The sequence below is a fragment of the Adiantum capillus-veneris genome, chromosome 18 (assembly GCF_014529385.1).
Source record: "Adiantum capillus-veneris isolate H3 chromosome 18, ASM1452938v2, whole genome shotgun sequence".
In the NCBI taxonomy this organism is placed as follows: domain Eukaryota; kingdom Viridiplantae; phylum Streptophyta; class Polypodiopsida; order Polypodiales; family Pteridaceae; genus Adiantum; species Adiantum capillus-veneris.
In genome coordinates this window covers 94,707,592-94,725,702 of record NC_140948.1, presented here as the reverse complement: position 1 = coordinate 94,725,702, position 18,111 = coordinate 94,707,592, and the positions used below count along the sequence as shown (strand labels likewise).

Sequence of the window (18,111 nt, the reverse complement as noted above, 5' to 3'; positions counted from 1 at the left end):
AACCCTTGGGCTGATCTGGCTCTAGTTCCTCAGAGCGCTTTTCTCCTGCAAAGGCTCATGCCTTCCTCTGCTCCTACTCCCTCACGAAGAGGAAGTACACCTGCAATCAAATACTCAAAGATCAGAACATGAAAATCGTTACCTTCAAAGTCTCGACGCTCGAACCGCAACTCGGTTCTCGAAAAAGCAATTCCCCGGAAGAGATCTCTCCATAGAAAATCCTCTCTTCCAATCCTACACACAAAAGAGGTGTGTTCTCGGGTTCCTTCTTGTAAATCAGCCCCGTCTACAACGTTTATGGGCTGAAAACAGAGAAAAACAGCAACTTGTCGCGATGGAAACACCCTTCGTAGGCACTTCATCGCGAGGGAACTCGCGCACTGGGTCTTGGTGACATCTGGTACACATGGGGCAGCCATGGGCATCACCGGCAACGTCTTCTTTACGGCTGAAATCTGCAGTAGCATCTCCTCCTTGCAAAGATTGGTCCTCCCCTCTGAATGAGGGCATGTGATTCTTTTATAGCTCCTAGCCACAGGCACGAATAGCTGCTCGCGTAGAGATCACGGATCGCGGCCGTTTTTTTTTTTTCCGTTTTTTTTTTCTGTTTTGCCAGAAAAAGAGAGAGAGAAAACGCTGGCTGATCTGTTGCCTTATTTATCAGATGGTGCCCACTTATTAAGTGGGCGGCCGGCGTATTTTAAAAATAGTCTGAACCTGCCCAAAAACTCAATAAAACCTTATAAGTTAAAAACAATGCTTTCACAGCACTTCCCAGGCGTCCCTGGATGCAATCACATGCACAGTTGCAATGCAGACATAGACTTCCTCGTGGGAAAGCATGTGCTTTCCCGAAAAGCAATCCCGCTTTCTCAAAAAGCATCTGTTTTTCCTCAAAGTTTCCTCTGAACCCATCTTCATTCAAGTGCTTGCTTTTTCCTTGTGCACAATTCTAACACAGTTCGGAATTTCCTCCCGACTATGGATATTCCCTTTCCGATGCACCCGTCACCCACCTTGTGACGCATCAAGAATACCCATCACCTAGTCCTTTCCTACCGAACTTACGGTACAATGATCAATCTCCTTCACGATGCTCTATGTCACCCATCCTATGACGCATCAAAGATGTCCGTTCCCGGATGGTCAGATACTTCTTCCCGATGCTCCATGTCACCCATCCGATGTGACGCATCATAAGTACCCGTTCCTGGTGGCCTTACAGATATTCCCTTTCACAATGTTCCCGTCATTACTCTGAATGACGCACTAGGAATATTCTGTACTAGGATGTCTCCAGTGAGAAACACCCTCTCACTTAAAATTCCAATAATTCATTTAGAATTATTTTTCCTTGGTGTTCCAAGCGAGAAAACCCTCACTTATAAATCCAATAATTCATTTAGAATTATTTTTCTGTCAGATAAAGCCAATTTGGCAATAGAGTAGGCCGAGGTGGCCCATACTCTTCCTTTGTTAAGTCATCAAAATCTTCTTCGTGATCTCCTTCCGCATTAGCAGATGCAGAAGAAGTCGACTGATTCTTGTTGGAATTCATAAGAGTCACAAGAAAAGGATCGGATTTCCTAGTAAAAGAGAAATCGGTTGCGCTCTACCATTGTAGCAAACTTGGACACCCCAAGTCTAGATTCTACCACGACACAGCAGAGATTCACTTTAAAACAGTTCACAAAAGACGACACGGCCCGGCGTGGTTCCGTGCCAAGAGGTATTGCCCCAAAGACTGGCGCCCCTTTCGGTATTTCTTTTTATATTAATTTGTGTGCAATGTACAAGAGTCCACTGAAACTCAGACTCTGCGTCAAAATGCTTTGAGTAATGAGGCCCTTGGACTTATTTATTCTTACAAGGGATGCCCAAAAGCAAAGCCCCAGAAGTTTAAACTCAAAAGGAATTGTAGCCCAAAAGCTACCAAAATTCAGCCAGCGTAATTTTTGAAATTCCGTACGGACTGCCACATCAGTAAGTCAGTGTGTTTTACAAAAATCTGCCACGTCAGCAGTCAGCGCAATTGTGGATTGGAGAGCCATACACTCTGTAGCTCTAGCCCCATTTATCATACACAAACACTGCCACCTAGCCCAGAACCTACCCGACAACTTGTATCTCGTCATCATCTCGAAGGGTGGATTCTCTCCATTGAGGCCTTGTACAAAAGTTGCACATGATGCTGAATCATAGATACCCCCGAGCTTTGTCGACTTAGCATAAGCAATGACGCTCACTCAATGCATCAATTCTTTGCAAACTTAGTCAAATAGCTAGTTGTAGACCATAGCCAAGAGCATACATCCAAAGATTGGCATTGCCCAGCACTGTGCAAGCAACCAAAAGGCTCTTGAGAGAACAGTGAAGCACTGAATTCCATGCTTAATAGCACGAGCATACTAGAAGACAAGATGTACAACGAACGCCTTAAATAAATTCTCAATGCATGAGAATATAGGCAGATGTTACTTCATAGCTGAAAATTGCCCCATCCAACTAGAGACCCTAACCTGAAGAAAACTCTCCAACAGCTCCTGCAGTCGGCCACTCAAGGGCGGCCCATGGAAATATTTCTTCTTTGCATCCCTCAGCAGTCCTCAAGGAGCCCCAAGGAGCCCCTCCTTCTGTAGCCAAATAACCTGCGGCCTTCTATAGCCACCGTGCTCGTGCTCCAAAGCCCCCCTTCTCTCTTGGTTGCTTTTGCAGTTCCTCTGCAGCACTAACTCTCCTTACCAATCCTCAACACCTTGACCAACTCCTTTGCAACAGGAAGCCCTCCTATCCCCAATATTATGCACTCCTCTTTTTGTACACTCTGGCACAATTGTCACCACTAATGGCTCTCAATTTATGGCCCGAATCTCCTTCGCAGAGTCTTGGCTTAGAGAGCCTCCCTCGACCACTGATTCCTGCTTGATGGCTTCCTCAGGTCTTCCACCTTGCCTTGGCCTGTAGCTCTTCTTCTGTAACACCCTTCAAGCACAATTCAGAGCTCCTTTTTCCTACAAGCCCCCCCCCCCCCCCCCCCCCCCACATACACACTTGGTAGCCAGTGAGCTTTTGCGGCCTTTAATGGTCCCCACCTTGACTGGCTCGTTCACCTTGACGATGTGGCTTGTAGCACCCCTTCCATCGTCGACCTCTTTACTCACCCAAGCTCGCTCTACTCTGATCGAGCCGGTTGCTTCAATCAGCTTGCTATTCCCTTCTCTGATCTGTCAGCTACCTCTTGGGGCGAGCGCTTGATCAACTTTTTCCTCCTCTGAGTGGCTTCTCGGCCCTTGCTTGCATGGTGATGAGCCCTGGTCACTCCCCTAATTTCTTGCCGAGCCTGGCTTCGAGAGTCCTCTCTCTACCTTCTTCTCCTTCTCACGCCATGGCCGCTTCCTTCAAGCTTCTGCAGTTGTACGGTGCAGCGGAATGAATGTTGAACTTTGCTCAAGATGAGTGCTTCGAACTGTGCTCAAGGTTCCATTTACTTACGGAAGGGAGAGCCTTCCGTTCTTAATGAGAGAGTGCAATGGACACAAACAAAGTGAATGGACACTGTGCGTGAAGGTGCATAAGACTGAGAGATAGAGAAGAGAATACGACACCGGGGAAGACGTAAAACCCTCCTCCAAGGGCCCCACTCTCGATGGCGAGAGTGGTCTACTATTGATTGCACAATCTGGTACAATGGCTGATGCAATGAGTCTAAATGCTTGCTATGTTGATGCCAACGGAGTGGACGACGAGGACGATGCTAAGGCTGAAAACTGAGTGCTTTGAATCTGCAACTGCTTGCTGAATTTCTATGGCTGAAACCGCTGTTTCGTATGGCTTGAAAACGCTGGACAACCTGTGCAAAAACGCTGCCTTGCTTTGGTTCCAAAACGCTAGACTGCTGGCTGAAATGCTGTTGTAGGAAACGCCACTTGCTGGCTGATTTACCTACTGAAATCGCCCAAGGCACAAGGCTGAAAATGCTATGAAGCAAGGCTGAAAACGTTGAACAAAACGCTGGCCTTCTGAGGTGAAATAGCTGATCTTGCTGGGCACTTGCTTGCTGAAGGGCCTTGCTGGAAACGCCAGGCTAAGGGCTGATCCAAACGCTGATATGCTGCTGAAATTCGCCAAGGGCTGAGGGAAAAACGCTAGCATGAAGGGGAGGTTGTCTTGCTGAGAGGGGTTCTTGTTCTTGTTGAGACTTGGCCTGTTGAGCACTGCTCCTGCTGCCTCATCTGCCGGAAAGTGCTAGCTTTGGTTTGCTTATATATTATCTTAGTAAAATTGCCCTACCTAGTTCCCAACAAAAGTCACGTAATAAATAAGTAAAAATGTCAAAAATAGGGAAAATAGGTCTATGCACTATAAAAATGCTCCTGATGGGTTCTTATGGAAATGTGATGGTCATGTTGTGTGCAACCAGAGAGGATATGCATCTAATCTAAGTGTATGGACATGCACGGTCTGCAAACAGACTCGGTGCCAAATTACTTCCTATTCTAGATTGACTTGACTGAACTGAACCCTCGTCATGTTGTAGCTTGTCCACGGACACATAGGGTTGGATGTGTCACGTGACATCTGCGTTGTAGAGCCCCTCCTCTTCTTGCAGGTTCTGCAGCCCTCCTCTCATGGGCCGACGCCCCTTTCTACTCCCTCGTTCTTGAGCCTTCTTCTCTTACAGAGCTCTCCAGGCTGCCCACCCCTTCCCCAGGTACGTGCCAGCTGCAGCCCGCCGGCTCTGCTCTTCCCCTTTTTTTGTGATGAGGCTCCTGCTAATTACGACTCATCCCCCGCTCCCTTGCTCGCCCATGCTCTGTATGCTCCCCCCTTCTCCAAGGCGGCTCTTCACGTGCAGGCCATGCGCCCACTCATTGCAGACGATTCAAAAAACCCCTTTTCATTTCCCTTTGATTTTCAAAAATAAGGGACGACTCCCACCAAGTCACATTGATCGGCTCCACGATTTCTTTCGTCGCTTCTCAACTTTGACCTCTGTCACAAAACGGGAGCGTACACGAGCACTTGAAAATCTGAAAATTGAAATACTTTGCAAATGTGAGAGAAGGGAGAAGATCGACACAGTATTGGGGACCAGAAGATGGGCTGGTCCCCCCCCCGTTAAGAGTATTCTTTTATTCAGGGAGAATTCGTATACAAGCACGAGAACCCGAGGAAACCCCTCCGTTCTGTAATCTTAGACCCGAAGGTCGTGCTTTCCCATAAAGGGCTTGGGCATAAGGCCGTTCCTTCCCGTAAGGGACTTAGGCGCGAAGCCGTACTTTCCCGTAAGGGACTTAGGCGTAAAGCCGTACTTCTCGTGAAGAGCCTTCCCGTAAGACGGGAGATTCCTGCAAAACAAACCACACAAACACACGACAACAATTCGTATGGCGAATCCACAATAGATACCTGTCGTTCTTGCGCGGGAAAAGCGACTTCCGTGCTTCGTAGTCTCGCGATCTCTTGCGGCAGAGTCTTCTCTTGCTGATGTTGGTACCTCCCGTGAGTGAGGGCATGTGGTGCTTTTATAGCTCCCTGGCCACGGCACGAATAACTGCTCGCGTAGAGATCGCAGCCGTTTTTTTTTTTCTTTTTTTCTTTTTTTTTCTTTTTTTAACGTTGTTCTACCCAAAATAGGGAGAGAGAATTCGCTGGCTGGTTTTGTTGCTTTATCTTCTAAGTGGCTGCCCACTTATTAAGTGGGCAGCCGGCATATTTTAAAATTGGTCTGAACCTGCCCAAAAACTCAATAAAACCTTATAAGTTAAAACCAATGCATTTAACAACACTTCCCAGGCGTCCCTGGATGCAACCACATGCACGAATGCAATGCAAACATAGATTCCTCGCGGGAAAGCGTCTGCCTTCCCGCGATTGTTCCTGCTTTTCGTAAAAAGCTTCATTGAACACATCTTTATTCTTGTGCTTGCGTTCTTACGCGTATTTTCTTACTCAGTTCGGATTTCCTCCTTAGCCTACGGGATGCCCCCTTAATGATGCACCCGTCACCCATCATGTGACGCATCAGAGGCACTCGTAACCCGGCCCTTTCCACCGAACTTACGGAAACTCCTTCGCGATGTTTATCGTCACCCATGAAATGACACATCAGAGTTGTCCATTCCTGATGGCATTTCCTGTAGCTACAATCTTTTAACAGTTCTTAGTGTACACATTAAAATATCATAATTTCATAAAAAGAAATTAATCATTAAAAATAAGAAAATAGTCCAATTAGCAACATCCCTTTGGCTTCTAAACAGTTGACCTCAACTGTAGTGCTTGGACATATACCTCCAGTATCTCGGGATAAGCTGCTAAATCCTCCTGCGTCATCCATTGAGCATCTAGATTCGAATAGTTCTTAAACTTAACCAAATACTTCCGTGTTATCTTTCCGGATTTGAGAGACCGCTCCTGATGACTTACTATCTGCTCCGGTTGGAGTATTTCTTCTGTTTCCTCGACCTCAGGAGGTTCCTCAACGCTAGGCTGGCTTGGAGGCGGTCCCACATACGGCCGGAGTAAACTGACATGGAAAGCATTATGGATCTTCCAATTAGGCGGTAGCTCTAATCGGAAAGCGACATCATTCACTCGCTCAGTAATCTTAAACGGCCCATAATAACGGGTAGAAAGTTTTACCACTTTCCCCTTATGAGACGCTTGTTTCTTAAGTCTTGCCTTCTCAAACTTGAGTAAGACTAACTATCCGACTGTTAAGTCGAGATTCCTCCTGTGCTTGTCTGCAGCTTTCTTATGCTTTTCCTAAGAGCGTAGAATAGCTCTCCTAACTTGCCCGTAGGCGGTGTCCAAATCTCGGACAAATTCATCTGCTGCAAAGATCTTATCCTTTGTTAAAAGCATGGGTGGAAGCAAAGGCTTACCATAAAGAATCTCAAAAGGTGCTTTCCCCGTCGATGAGTGTATGGTATTGTTATACGCATACTCGACAAGAGGCAAATATTTCTCCCAGTCAGATTGCCGGTCTGACACATAAGCTTTTAACATATCCAATACTGTGGAATTGGCTATCTCACTTTGCCCGTCCGTTTGAGGATGGTAGGCAGATGAAAAATTCAACTTCGTACCAAGATTATCCATCAAGGCACGCCAAAAATTTCCTGTCATACGAGGATCTCGATCGCTCACAATAGACTTAGGCATTCCATGATGCTTAAAGATCTGTGCTAGAAAAACCCTAGCCATATGATCTACTTTGATCGTTTTCTTGACTGGTATAAAGTGTGCTTGCTTGCTAAACCTGTCCACAATTGTCCAGATCGCGTCATTTCCAGTCTGAGTTCTAGGGAGGTCCATGATGAAGTCCATGGCAATACTTTCCCAAGGTTCATTAGGCACAGGCAAAGGTTGTAGCAACCCAGGCGTCTTATGCCGATCATACTTCACTTTTTGGCAAACCAAGCATTCCCTGACATACTTATCAATGTCTGCTTTAAGGCTAGGCCAAAAGAAATATCTTTCCATTGCTAAGGTCGTAGGGAGAATACCCCGATGACCCGCATAAGGCGAAGCGTGTGCTTCATCCATGATCTTCTTTCTTAATGGTTCCGCCACACATATGGCTTGATGGTGGTAGAGAGAACCGTCCCGAATGGAATAGGGAAACTCATTCTCTCCACGATGTAGCTTTCCGAAAATGGTGGAGAAATCTGGATCATTCGGATACAAATCCGGTAGTGCTTCTAATTCTTGGTGATACACCGAAGTGATAGCATTCACCCTTGGCCGCCTAGACAATGCATTTGCGACCACATTCTTACTCCCAGCCGTGTGAAGGATCTAGAAGTGAAACATAGACAAAAAGTTTGCCCACCTCATCTGCTTCTCAGATAGTTTCCTTTGCGTAAGAAAATACCGCAAACTCTGGTGATCAGTCTTGATCACAAAATCCGCTCCTAGAAGATGGTGCTTCCAGTTGGATAAGGCGTGAATCACAGCCATGAGTTCCTTTTTGTAGATTGATGCATGCAACTCTGCATCCTTAAGCCGTCTGCTTTCGTAGGCCACTCCATGGCCTTCTTGGTTTAACACTGCTCCGATGCAATCGCCTGAAGCATCGCAGTGAACCTCAAATGGTTTTCTTAAGTCAGGCACTATCAAAATAGGTCCATGGCTTAGCAAGTACTTGAGCCGATCAAAAGCTCCTTGTTGTCTCGATCCCCATCTGAAAGGAATCTTCTTCTTTATCAAGTCATAAAGTGGTCCTGCTACATGAGCAAATCCTCGAACAAACCTTCAATAATACGAACATAATCCCAGGAAACTACGTACATCATGTACCGTAGTGGGAATAGGCCAATCTTCTACCACTCGGATCTTGGCAAGATCCATACTCACTTTATTGTGAGAGACTATATGGCCGAGATAGTGTATCTCAGAGAGAAAGAACTCGCTCTTCTTTGCATTCACATGCAACTCATGCTTTCGCAATTCTTGAAACACTAAGTCCAAGTGCTTCCGATGTTCCTCTTCTGACTTAGAGAAGATGAGTATGTCATCAAAGAATACTCCCGTAAAAGCTCGATACGGCTGAAAATGCGGTCCATCATGCGATTGAATGTCGCACGGGCATTGGTCAAGCCGAAAGGCATTACCAAAATTCATATAGTCCAAAGGTTGAGCGGAAAGCAGTCTTATGGACATCCTCAGGGGCGAAGCGTATCTGATGATACCCACTCTTTAAGTCTATGCGACTAAAGACACTTGCACCCTGCAACTTATCAAGTATATCATCAATCCGAGGGATCGAAAAGCGATTCTTGATTGTGATCTTGTTTAAAGACCGATAGTCTATGCACATTCGAAACGTGCCATCTTTCTTCTGCACCAGTAAAACTGGAGAGCAGTAGGATGAAGCACTTGGCCGTACTAACCCTTTCTCCAGAAGCTCGTTGACTTGCTTCAAAATTTCCTCTTGCTGAGCAAGACTCACCCGATAAGGGGGTTGATTGGGAGGCGAGCTACCCGGTATGAGATCTATCCGGTGATCTTCCGAGCGTACCGGAGGGAGTTCATCAGGAAGTGTTTCCGTGAAACAATCCTTGTACTTTTCAATAAATTGAAGACGCTTAATTTCCAAACTAGAGAGAGAGTCCCTACTAGTTTTATCCTTTGCAAAAATCAAGTAAGCAGAAACACACTTCTTCATGGAGATATGGCTTACAATTGGGAACTGCCAATCTCCTGCATCAACTTGAATCTTTATTTCTTACCCCCATGATCAAAAGTGAGGGTCTTTTCCACATAATCAGGAATAGGTGTCATGTGAAAGTGCCATGGCATACCCAAGATGATATCACATCCCTCGATGGGTGCCATCAAAAATGATTCGCGGTCCTTGTACTCGCCAATCCGAAGATTGAGCTGTCCTTGCACGGGAGTTGCATTGGTTGTCAACCCCTCGAATGCCGATCCGGATGTAACCGGTGTGCCAAGCTGAGCCAGTGCGAGGCACAAACGTTCCGCAGTATCCAGGGAGATGAAGTTATCCGTGGATCCTGAATCATAAAGAATCAGTACTCGTTGGTTGTTTAAAGACCCCCAGCCCTTCAGAAGTTGACGCTTCCCTTTCTCCATTTCTGTGTTTCCTTGAACATCTGGAATGGAGTTCGAGCTTGGTGGTGCAGGTTCCTTCCTTGCTTTCTCTTGCCTCGTAGAGGCTTGCTCTTGCCGTTGCTGCTTTAGCGGGCAGTCCGGTTTCATATGTCCTTTCTCGCCATAGTAGAAGCATCTTCCTTCCTCTCTGAAAGTTTGAAGTTGAGTAGGAGAAAGGTACTTAGTTCGCTTGCCAGTGCCCTTTGGCTTCTTAGAATGATCATCGTCTCTAGATGGAGGACGTTTTCTTCCTTGGCCCCCTTGGTCATCGTAGACCCCTCTTTGTCTTGCACAGTAAGTGCTATGCTACATCTTTTTGGGCGTCCCAGTTGAGTGCAAATCCTCAGCAATGATTGCTGACTCCATCATCCTCTGAAGAGTATCATGCGGATACACCTTCATACTCTTTCGAAGCTGCGGTTGGAGATCCGCTTCAAACTTTCGTTTCTTTTCCTCGTCGGCAATCTTCATGAAGGGAGTGACCTTCAGAAGCACCGACCAATACTTGTCCACATAAGTCGTTACTCTTTCATGTTTCTTCTGGGTAAGCCAGTCCCATTCCTTCCGTATGTCCTGCACGAAGTCAGGCGGAAGAAATTGTTCATAAAATTCAGATTTAAAGCTCTCCCAAGTTCTGGCCTGAGAACCTTCCAGAATCTTGGCTAACCACCAATTACTTGCCGTTTCCTTGAGGTGCATCCCCACATGGCATAATTTGGATTTTTCTGTGAAGTGCCCATTGATAAAGGCAACTTCAAACTGTCTGATGAAGGACAGTGCTTTGGAGATGTCTCTCCGTCCGTTGTAGGTGTCGAACTTGATGTCCTTGTCGCCTGATTTGAAGACTCTCATGTGATGTTGAGACTTGCGACCTTGCTTCTTGAATCGAGGCTTATCTTTAGGTTGATGTATGGTAGTGGCGGTAGTAGTTGCTTCCTTCTTCTGACGAGATGATCGAGAAGTAGAAGTATAATCAGGAGAGTAAGATGGAGATGAGATAGAGATGTCCTTGCTCTCGTCTAGCAGAGAGAGCGCTTTTTCCTGGCCTTTCCTTGAAGTAGGCCGTTCATTCCGATCCGAAGATCCTTTGTGCACCTCGGCACGGGCTTCTTCTCTTGCCTCCTGTGGTCTCACGCCAACAGTGTTGTCTGGATGCTTGGCTGCATCAGTTCCATTCGTTTTCTTCATTCCGCCCAAAAGCTTTTGGACGTCCGGCAACAGTAAAATTTGTTGCAACTCCGCAAGCTGAGCTTGCACTTGTTGAAGTTCCTCTTCAACGCTTCTCCCTTGGCTCGACATGGTTCTTCCCGTTCTTCCCGGAATCGTCCTTCTTTTCAGAGAAAGAGAGGAGTCCGAGCTCTGATACCACTGTCACAAAACAGAAGCGTACACGAGCACTTGAAAATCTGAAAATTAAAATACTTTGCAAATGTGAGAGAAGGGAGAAGATCGATACAATATTGGGGACCAGAAGATGGGCTGGTCCCCCCCTCGTTAAGAGTATTCTTTTATTCAGGGAGAATTCTTATACAAGCACGAGAACCCGAGGAAACCCCTCCGTTCTGTAATCTTAGACCCGAAGGTCGTGCTTTCCCGTAAAGGGCTTGGGCACAAGGCCGTTCCTTCCCGTAAGGGACTTAGGCGCGAAGCCGTACTTTCCCGTAAGGAACTTAGGCGTGAAGCCGTACTTCCCATGAAGGGCCTTCCCGTAAGACGGGAGATTCCTGCAAAACAAACCACACAAACACGCGACAACAATTTGTATGGCGAATCCACAATAGATACCTGTCGTTCTTGCGCGGGAAAAGCACTGCTCGCGTAGAGATCGCGGCCGTTTTTTTTTACTTTTCTTTTTTTCTTTTTTTTTAACGCTGTTCTACCCGAAATAGGGAGAGAGAATTTGCTAGCTGGTTTTGTTGCTTTATCTTCTAAGTGGCTGCCTACTTATTAAGTGGGCGGCTGGCATATTTTAAAATTGGTCTGAACCTACCCAAAAACTCAATAAAACCTTATAAGTTAAAACCAATGCATTTAACAACACTTCCCAGGCGTCCCTGGATGCAACCACATACACGAATGCAATGCAAACATAGATTCCTCGCGGGAAAGCGTCTGCCTTCCCGCGATTGTTCCTGCTTTTCGTAAAAAGCTTCATTGAACACATCTTTATTCTTGTGCTTGCGTTCTTACGCATATTTTCTTACTCAGTTCGAATTTCCTCCTTAGCCTACGGGATGCCCCCTTACTGATGCACCCGTCACCCATCATGTGACGCATCAAAGGCACTCGTAACCCGGCCCTTTCCACCGAACTTACGGAAACTCCTTCGAGATGTTTACCGTCACCCATCAAATGACACATCAGAGTTGTCCGTTCCTGATGGCATTTCCTGTAGCTACAATCTTTTAACAGTTCATAGTGTACACATTAAAATATCCTAATTTCATAAAAAGAAATTAATCATTAAAAATAAGAAAATAGTCCAATTAGCAACAACCTCACTGAGTTTAAATGCCGACCGTGGATTGGAGAACCATACACTTTGTAGCTCTAGCCCCATTTATCATACACAAACACTACCACCTAGCCCAAAACCTACCCGACAACTTGTATCTTGTCACCATCTCGAAGGGTGGATTCTCTCCATTGAGGCCTTTTACAAAAGTTGCACATGATGCTGAATCATAGATACCCCCAAGCTTTGTCGACGTCGGCATAAGCAATGACGCTCACTCAATGCATCAATTCTTTGCAGGGAGCGCGCCCGATGCGCAATGAAGAAAGGATGGGAGTGGCTAATAAGTGCGGGGTCGAAGCATGAAGCTAAAATTTCCAATGATTAACTTTGGAAGTGCGATCTTGCTTTGTCTGTTGGGGTCGAAGCACGAAGCTAAAAATTTCAATGAACTTTGGAAGTGCGATCTTGCTTTCTCTGCTCTTTGGTGGGACCAGTATGCTTTCAGAAAAGCACACACATGATGCTCTCATACCACTGTCACAAGACAGGCACCACATGCCAATAGAAAAGAACAGACTAAACAAACTTTTAGCACTTCAATAACAACTGAACTGAGAGAGAGACGACACGCGACATGGAGTGGCAGAATTCCATCCCAAAGAGTATTGGCCCCAAACATTGGCGCCCCTTTCGGTATTTCTTTATATTGCATCAACTCAGTACAAGCCGGTACTCCAAACTCTGCACCTTCTCCAGGAAGCATATCAAAGAATGAGCCCTAGCTTCATATTTAAAGGCCCTTGGCCTAAAAAGCAGTTACAGTGAAAAGCTTCAAACTCAAAAGCAATTGGCCCAAAAAGCGCCAAAATTTGCAAACGCGATTTGCGGAAATCCGTACAACTGCCACATCAGCAATCAGCACAAAACGCGAAAATCCGTACAATTTGCCACGTCAACAATCCAACGTGAAATCTGGGTTTTCCGTATAGTTGCCACGTCATCAGCTGCTACGCAATTTTGTGTAGGTCTTGCTTTATTTTAATCCTTTATGTCACTTGGGGCCCCATCGGACGGGGTCCCCATAAGTTGGTAGGACTTCTTCTTCTGTTACTTGTTCTTTTTAGGGCTTAGGCCCCTCGGCCGGCATCTGCAAGTTGGCTCCATTCTCTAGGGCTTCGGCACGTCAGCAATTTGTGACATGGCCATGCTCATGGCATATGGGATTCCAACATTACCAGAGAAGACACCACCATCTTTGGTGGACAGACACTTACCACTTGACCTCAACACGTCAGATCACTTGCTTTACACAGGAGCATCTACATGGACTTAGGGAGAGGATCTTCAATCTCTTCTTAGACGGGTTCATTGCTGGGATCTATAGATTGGAGTGGGACTTCAGTGCTTTGGACCATAGTTACCCGGAACGCGGAACGGGAACGGCAACGGGATCCCCGCGGAACGGGGGAACGGCTAGGGGTCCAGAACGGGAACGTCGCGGAACGGGAGGTATAAAAAACACCCAAATAGTGCAATTTTTAGCTCCTTGTGTTTAAATACAAGGAGTATTAGAGTGCTTTGACTCTAATACTCACAAAAAACTCGTTTTGAAGACCATTCAACCTTGCTATGACTAGATGATGAGAGAGAGAGAGAGAGAGAGAGTGAGATGGAGAGGGAGAGATTTGAGAGAGTGGGAGGGAGAGGAAGAGAGCTTGAAGGCTTGAAGCCTTGAGCCTTGAGAAAGTGAGTCTTGAGAGGGAGAGATCTTGAGAGTGAGAGGGAGAGAGCTTGAGCCTTGAGGATTAGCTTGTGAAGAGAAAGGGGGAGGGGGGTGCATTTTATGAGTCCTTGAGGCCTTGCACACTTTCAAAAGAAGCCCAAACATTTACTTTTGCCAAATTTGTTTGTAGCCGTTGGCCGTTCCAGGGGCATTCCGGAACAGTCCGGGGGCGTTTCGAAACGTTCCGGAACGGCCGTTCCGGTTTGCATTGGCCACCCGGAACGTCAGACATTCTGGGACGTTCCGGAACGTTCGGGAAGGGAACTGCCCCCCGGAACGTCGGAACGGGGGCTAGGGGGCGTTCCCCGGTAACTATGCTTTGGACTCTCTTGGAGAGTTTACCCGCAAGATGCGGGAGTTCAGGCATCATTACGCACCTACATCCGGAGTCACCCGGAGCTTGGCTTGGATGGTAGTGCAGTTGCTCTTCAACACTCCTGATCATTTGGATTGCTACCTTCAGAGTTGCTTACACTCACCCACCATAACCTTACAGCAGACTTGTCCCCCGGCTTGGGCAATAGGCCACTCCCAGCTACTTCACATTGAGAGCCACACCGAGATGCGGTTTGGTGGCGTTGTTGGCGCAGATTCTGTTTGGTTGACACCAGAGGATTGGAGGCACGAGATACAGACAAGACGGTGCAGACAGATTGGTCTGGCCTTTCCTCTTCTCAGAGGATCTTCACAGCGCAGACTTCTCAGTTTGGCTTCCCTTCTTCATACAAGATGATTACGGTGTAGACAACTTGGTCTGATTACACCTCTTCTCAGACGCCCTTCAAAGCGCAAACTGTTGAGTCTGGCTTTCCCCTCATCTTGGATTACCCTACCTACTGACAGGACACCATCTGGTGGTGGTCCGTACGGTCTCTCGATGACTGCTGCAACTTACGGTAGCTTCTACAGTGCAGACTGTTTAGTCTGGCTTTCCTTGATTCAGAGGACGTTTACGCCTTCCTGGAGTTTTACACAGCTTAGCCACTTGGCCACACTGGGTTACAGGTTCATGCATTGACAGGCTTCCAGTCATTCTCATGACGGTTACTGGGCTTCCCCATTTTCTTCGAACGGTTTCACACTACAACACGCTTAGAATCTCTGAGTTTGAGAGGTACAAAGTCTAAAGAGCACCATGCTACCGGACCCCAGACCAGTCAAAGAGAGATTGTGTAGATCCAGACTTCTACCACCACTCTGTTCAGAAGAGGTTGGCATACTTCCCCTCAGATCTTGAAAGGATCTTCAGGAGTTCCCTACTTCCCCCATCATTGGTGTATACTATCTTAACACCCCACCTCAGATGGAGTGAAGCTAGTCAGATTTGCATAGCACGATTGGACACCCAGGGCATTTTGAACCTTTCAAGATAGACCTCCATCCACCCTCCTGGTGCTTTGAGGATTCACCATCTTCACCTTTTTTCAGCCCAATTCTGAACCTGTTGTTTAATTTTCATATCCAGAATACTTAGTGGATACTGATCCCTGTCATTTAACTCGGTGGACGTAAATTCTCTCAATTTCTCTCTTTGTACTAAGCATACATGGATGACAAGCATAAGCTCTAGCTGCCATGCTGATGGTGGTATTAATGAAACCATACACATGCACTAGCACCAAAGATACATAACTTGCACACAAGCATCATCAAGGTTCACCTGGTAATGATGGTGTAGCATCGGTTGCTTTATTCGAGTCTACTTCTGAGTCTACTTGGTCCACCTTGAAAGAATCAGTTGTAAAACTTGCCTCCATGGCAACATTTGAACCACATTCACCAGCCATTCTGGATCCTTCAAAAAATCTGATCGATGTAGAATTGTGAATCCAGAAGTTCCGTCCAATGTGATAACAACGCCTAGTCAAAGGAGCAGAAAATCCCCTGCATGCAAGAACTGTGGCAGTTGGGCTGAGCCTGCAGCTGTAAAACCAACCTTGGAGACCTGACTTAAGGGCATCCACCTTTCTGAATGTGTGCTCTCCAAAACCCTTGCGATCACACAGGAACGGACCAGCTAGCTGATGGTTGAGCCAATGTGAAGCTAGTGCGTGCCTTTCTGATGAGCATCTACTGGAAATGGAACAGATCATGCTTTTCGGCTGAAGTCTAAGGATAAGCAATTGCGAACCATGGAAAAGAAACTCCGCTGGGTGTATTTACGACAACAGAATTCACCCTGGAGCATGCAAAATGCTAACTATGGAATCCTGCAAGAAACTTCAATCTGAACAGATGCAAATTTGCAGAAAAGGCCTGCAGAATTTCATGAAGGAAATGCGAATGAGCCATGCAAAAGAGACGACAGATGAGGCAGATAATGCAGGGTGGAAACGCTCACCTTCAAGCTGCGAGTTTTAGATCCCATGAACCTTCAAGTTGTGCAATGTACAAGGAGGCTAGTAATGTTTCAAGACTCAAGTGGGCCATTGCTTCTGTGCTTCTTTCGTGACAAACATATTCATCGCCAACCCTCCCCTTTTAAGTGCCACGAGGTCCCAAAGCATGGGATCAATGGTCCCAATTGAAAGAGGGGAAGTACATGGGGCTTTGAAAATGTTCTAAGTTCTAAGGCCCATTGCATTTATTGGTGGCATTAAAAGTCGTAAATCTGCTGCTCGGTAAGAGAAATGAATGCCACAACTCGCTTTTCATCCTTGTTAATTCAACGCTAGGCAACAAGCGTGCAAGGCGAGGAAGGTGCTAGCTCAGTTAAGGTTTCTTTGTCTGCCAGATATTGCCTCATCTACTCAAGTATTGTATACGCTAGACATGCAAAAAAGGGTTTCCAGGGATGGGTGGAGGAGTTTAGAAAGATAGTCTCATTTATTCACCCTCGTTATTGCTAGGAGCGGCTATTTCACCCATTTACATCCCTATTATGCAATTGCCCTTTCTAAGTCAATTATTATTGGCAACATGCTTTTGCTATTCGATAAAAAATGGATTTGCATTCTCAATGCAAATAAGGCACTCTACCAAGACTCTACATTGGCGTAGATAAACTTGCTCCAAGTCACCACATAATCTATAGGAAAAATTACCAAAATACCCCTAAAATTATGTAAAGTGTGGGTTTTGTCCTAGAGTCTAAGTGAAGGAGGGAAGAGGGGGAATTATCCCACATGTAATGGTGTCAAGTTGTAGAGCTATTTAAAGCTTACTTTCATGAATAAACAACATAGTTCAAGTTTGCACTACATGCTTGTCTATGGTGAGCCAGTGCTAAGCTAAGACAATACTCAAGATTGTGTTTATGAGTCCAAGCTAATCTATCTTGGAACCTAATTCATTTGAGTGATAATCTTGCTTACACACACTCACACACTTGCACTATGTTTCTCTTTCATCCACCCTAGTTAGCACGATCCCATTCCCATCAAGTAGTATGAGAGCTTTATGGTATGCTAGCTAGTTTTTTTTTACTATGCATTTGTGTGTTAGTTTGATTGGCATCTCCTAGTCAACATTAGGATCCTTGGTATTTCTCTTCTTCTCTTTCCATTGCATACCTTGTGACTAATTAGTATCAATTAGTTAGTGTGAGCATGTTCTTGGATTTGATTCTCTTGGGCCACTACTCTCCTGGCTAATTATGAGGTTAATTAGCATTAGGCTTCATTATTAGGTGTGTTTCCCTCGATAGTTTCTCTTTTTGCACCATTTTGTGTGCTCCATTACTCCCAAGTACGGCACTATCTTGTTTCCTCACTTATGTGTATCCGTAGCCAGTCATGAGCTTCACGATGCATCTTCCCATGCTCCAATTGGGCATCTCATGTGAGGATAATTGATTAATTAATTTTGAATTTTTTTGAGAGTTTGTGGCTACTATTTCTCTGTGTTCTATAGCAGGGAAGTGTATTTAGGTGTGTGTGTGTGTGTGTGTGTGTGTGTGTGTGTGTGTGTGTGTGTGTGTGTGTGTGTGTAGAATTTCATGCATTAAATGCTCAAACTTTTTTGTTGAACCCGTGGGAAGAACCCTATTTATAGAGTGTTGACCTTTGTTTTCTAAGGAGGGCCCATCCCAACTCATTCCTCACCGCCCGGCCCAATAGCGGATTTCAGCAAGGTACCAAGCTGGATTGAGGAAGCTCGTTGGGTCTGAATGACCACCCGCCACCGGATTCTCGCCGATCAACAACTCTTTGTGCTGCAGCGTGATCGATCGGCTCAAGATCACTAAGCCTTACCACTCGACCGATGGACGCAAGGCTAGTGCGCTTAACTATATTTTATGGCCTTTTTTCGG

The 18,111-nt window shown here is 46.0% G+C and overlaps 1 protein-coding gene across 5 annotated transcripts in view; it reads right to left on the bottom strand.

Moving 5' to 3' along the window:
- The window catches only part of LOC147436042 (adenylyl-sulfate kinase 3-like), a 45,259-nt gene extending 28,903 nt beyond the window's left edge, over positions 1-16,356 (bottom strand). For 3 of the 5 annotated variants that reach the window (XM_086488936.1, XM_086488939.1, XM_086488938.1), the window contains exons 1-2: positions 16,201-16,356; positions 15,520-16,115 (exon numbers count right to left, since the gene is read on the bottom strand). In XM_086488936.1, coding sequence (XP_086345062.1) covers positions 15,520-15,952 — 433 coding nt within the window. In that variant the 5' untranslated portion in view covers positions 15,953-16,115; positions 16,201-16,356. Of the gene's footprint in view, positions 1-15,519; positions 16,116-16,200 lie in introns of those variants that run through there. The other 2 variants (XM_086488937.1, XM_086488940.1) reach the window with 2 other exon arrangements.
- Positions 16,357-18,111: the final 1,755 nt, after the last annotated feature.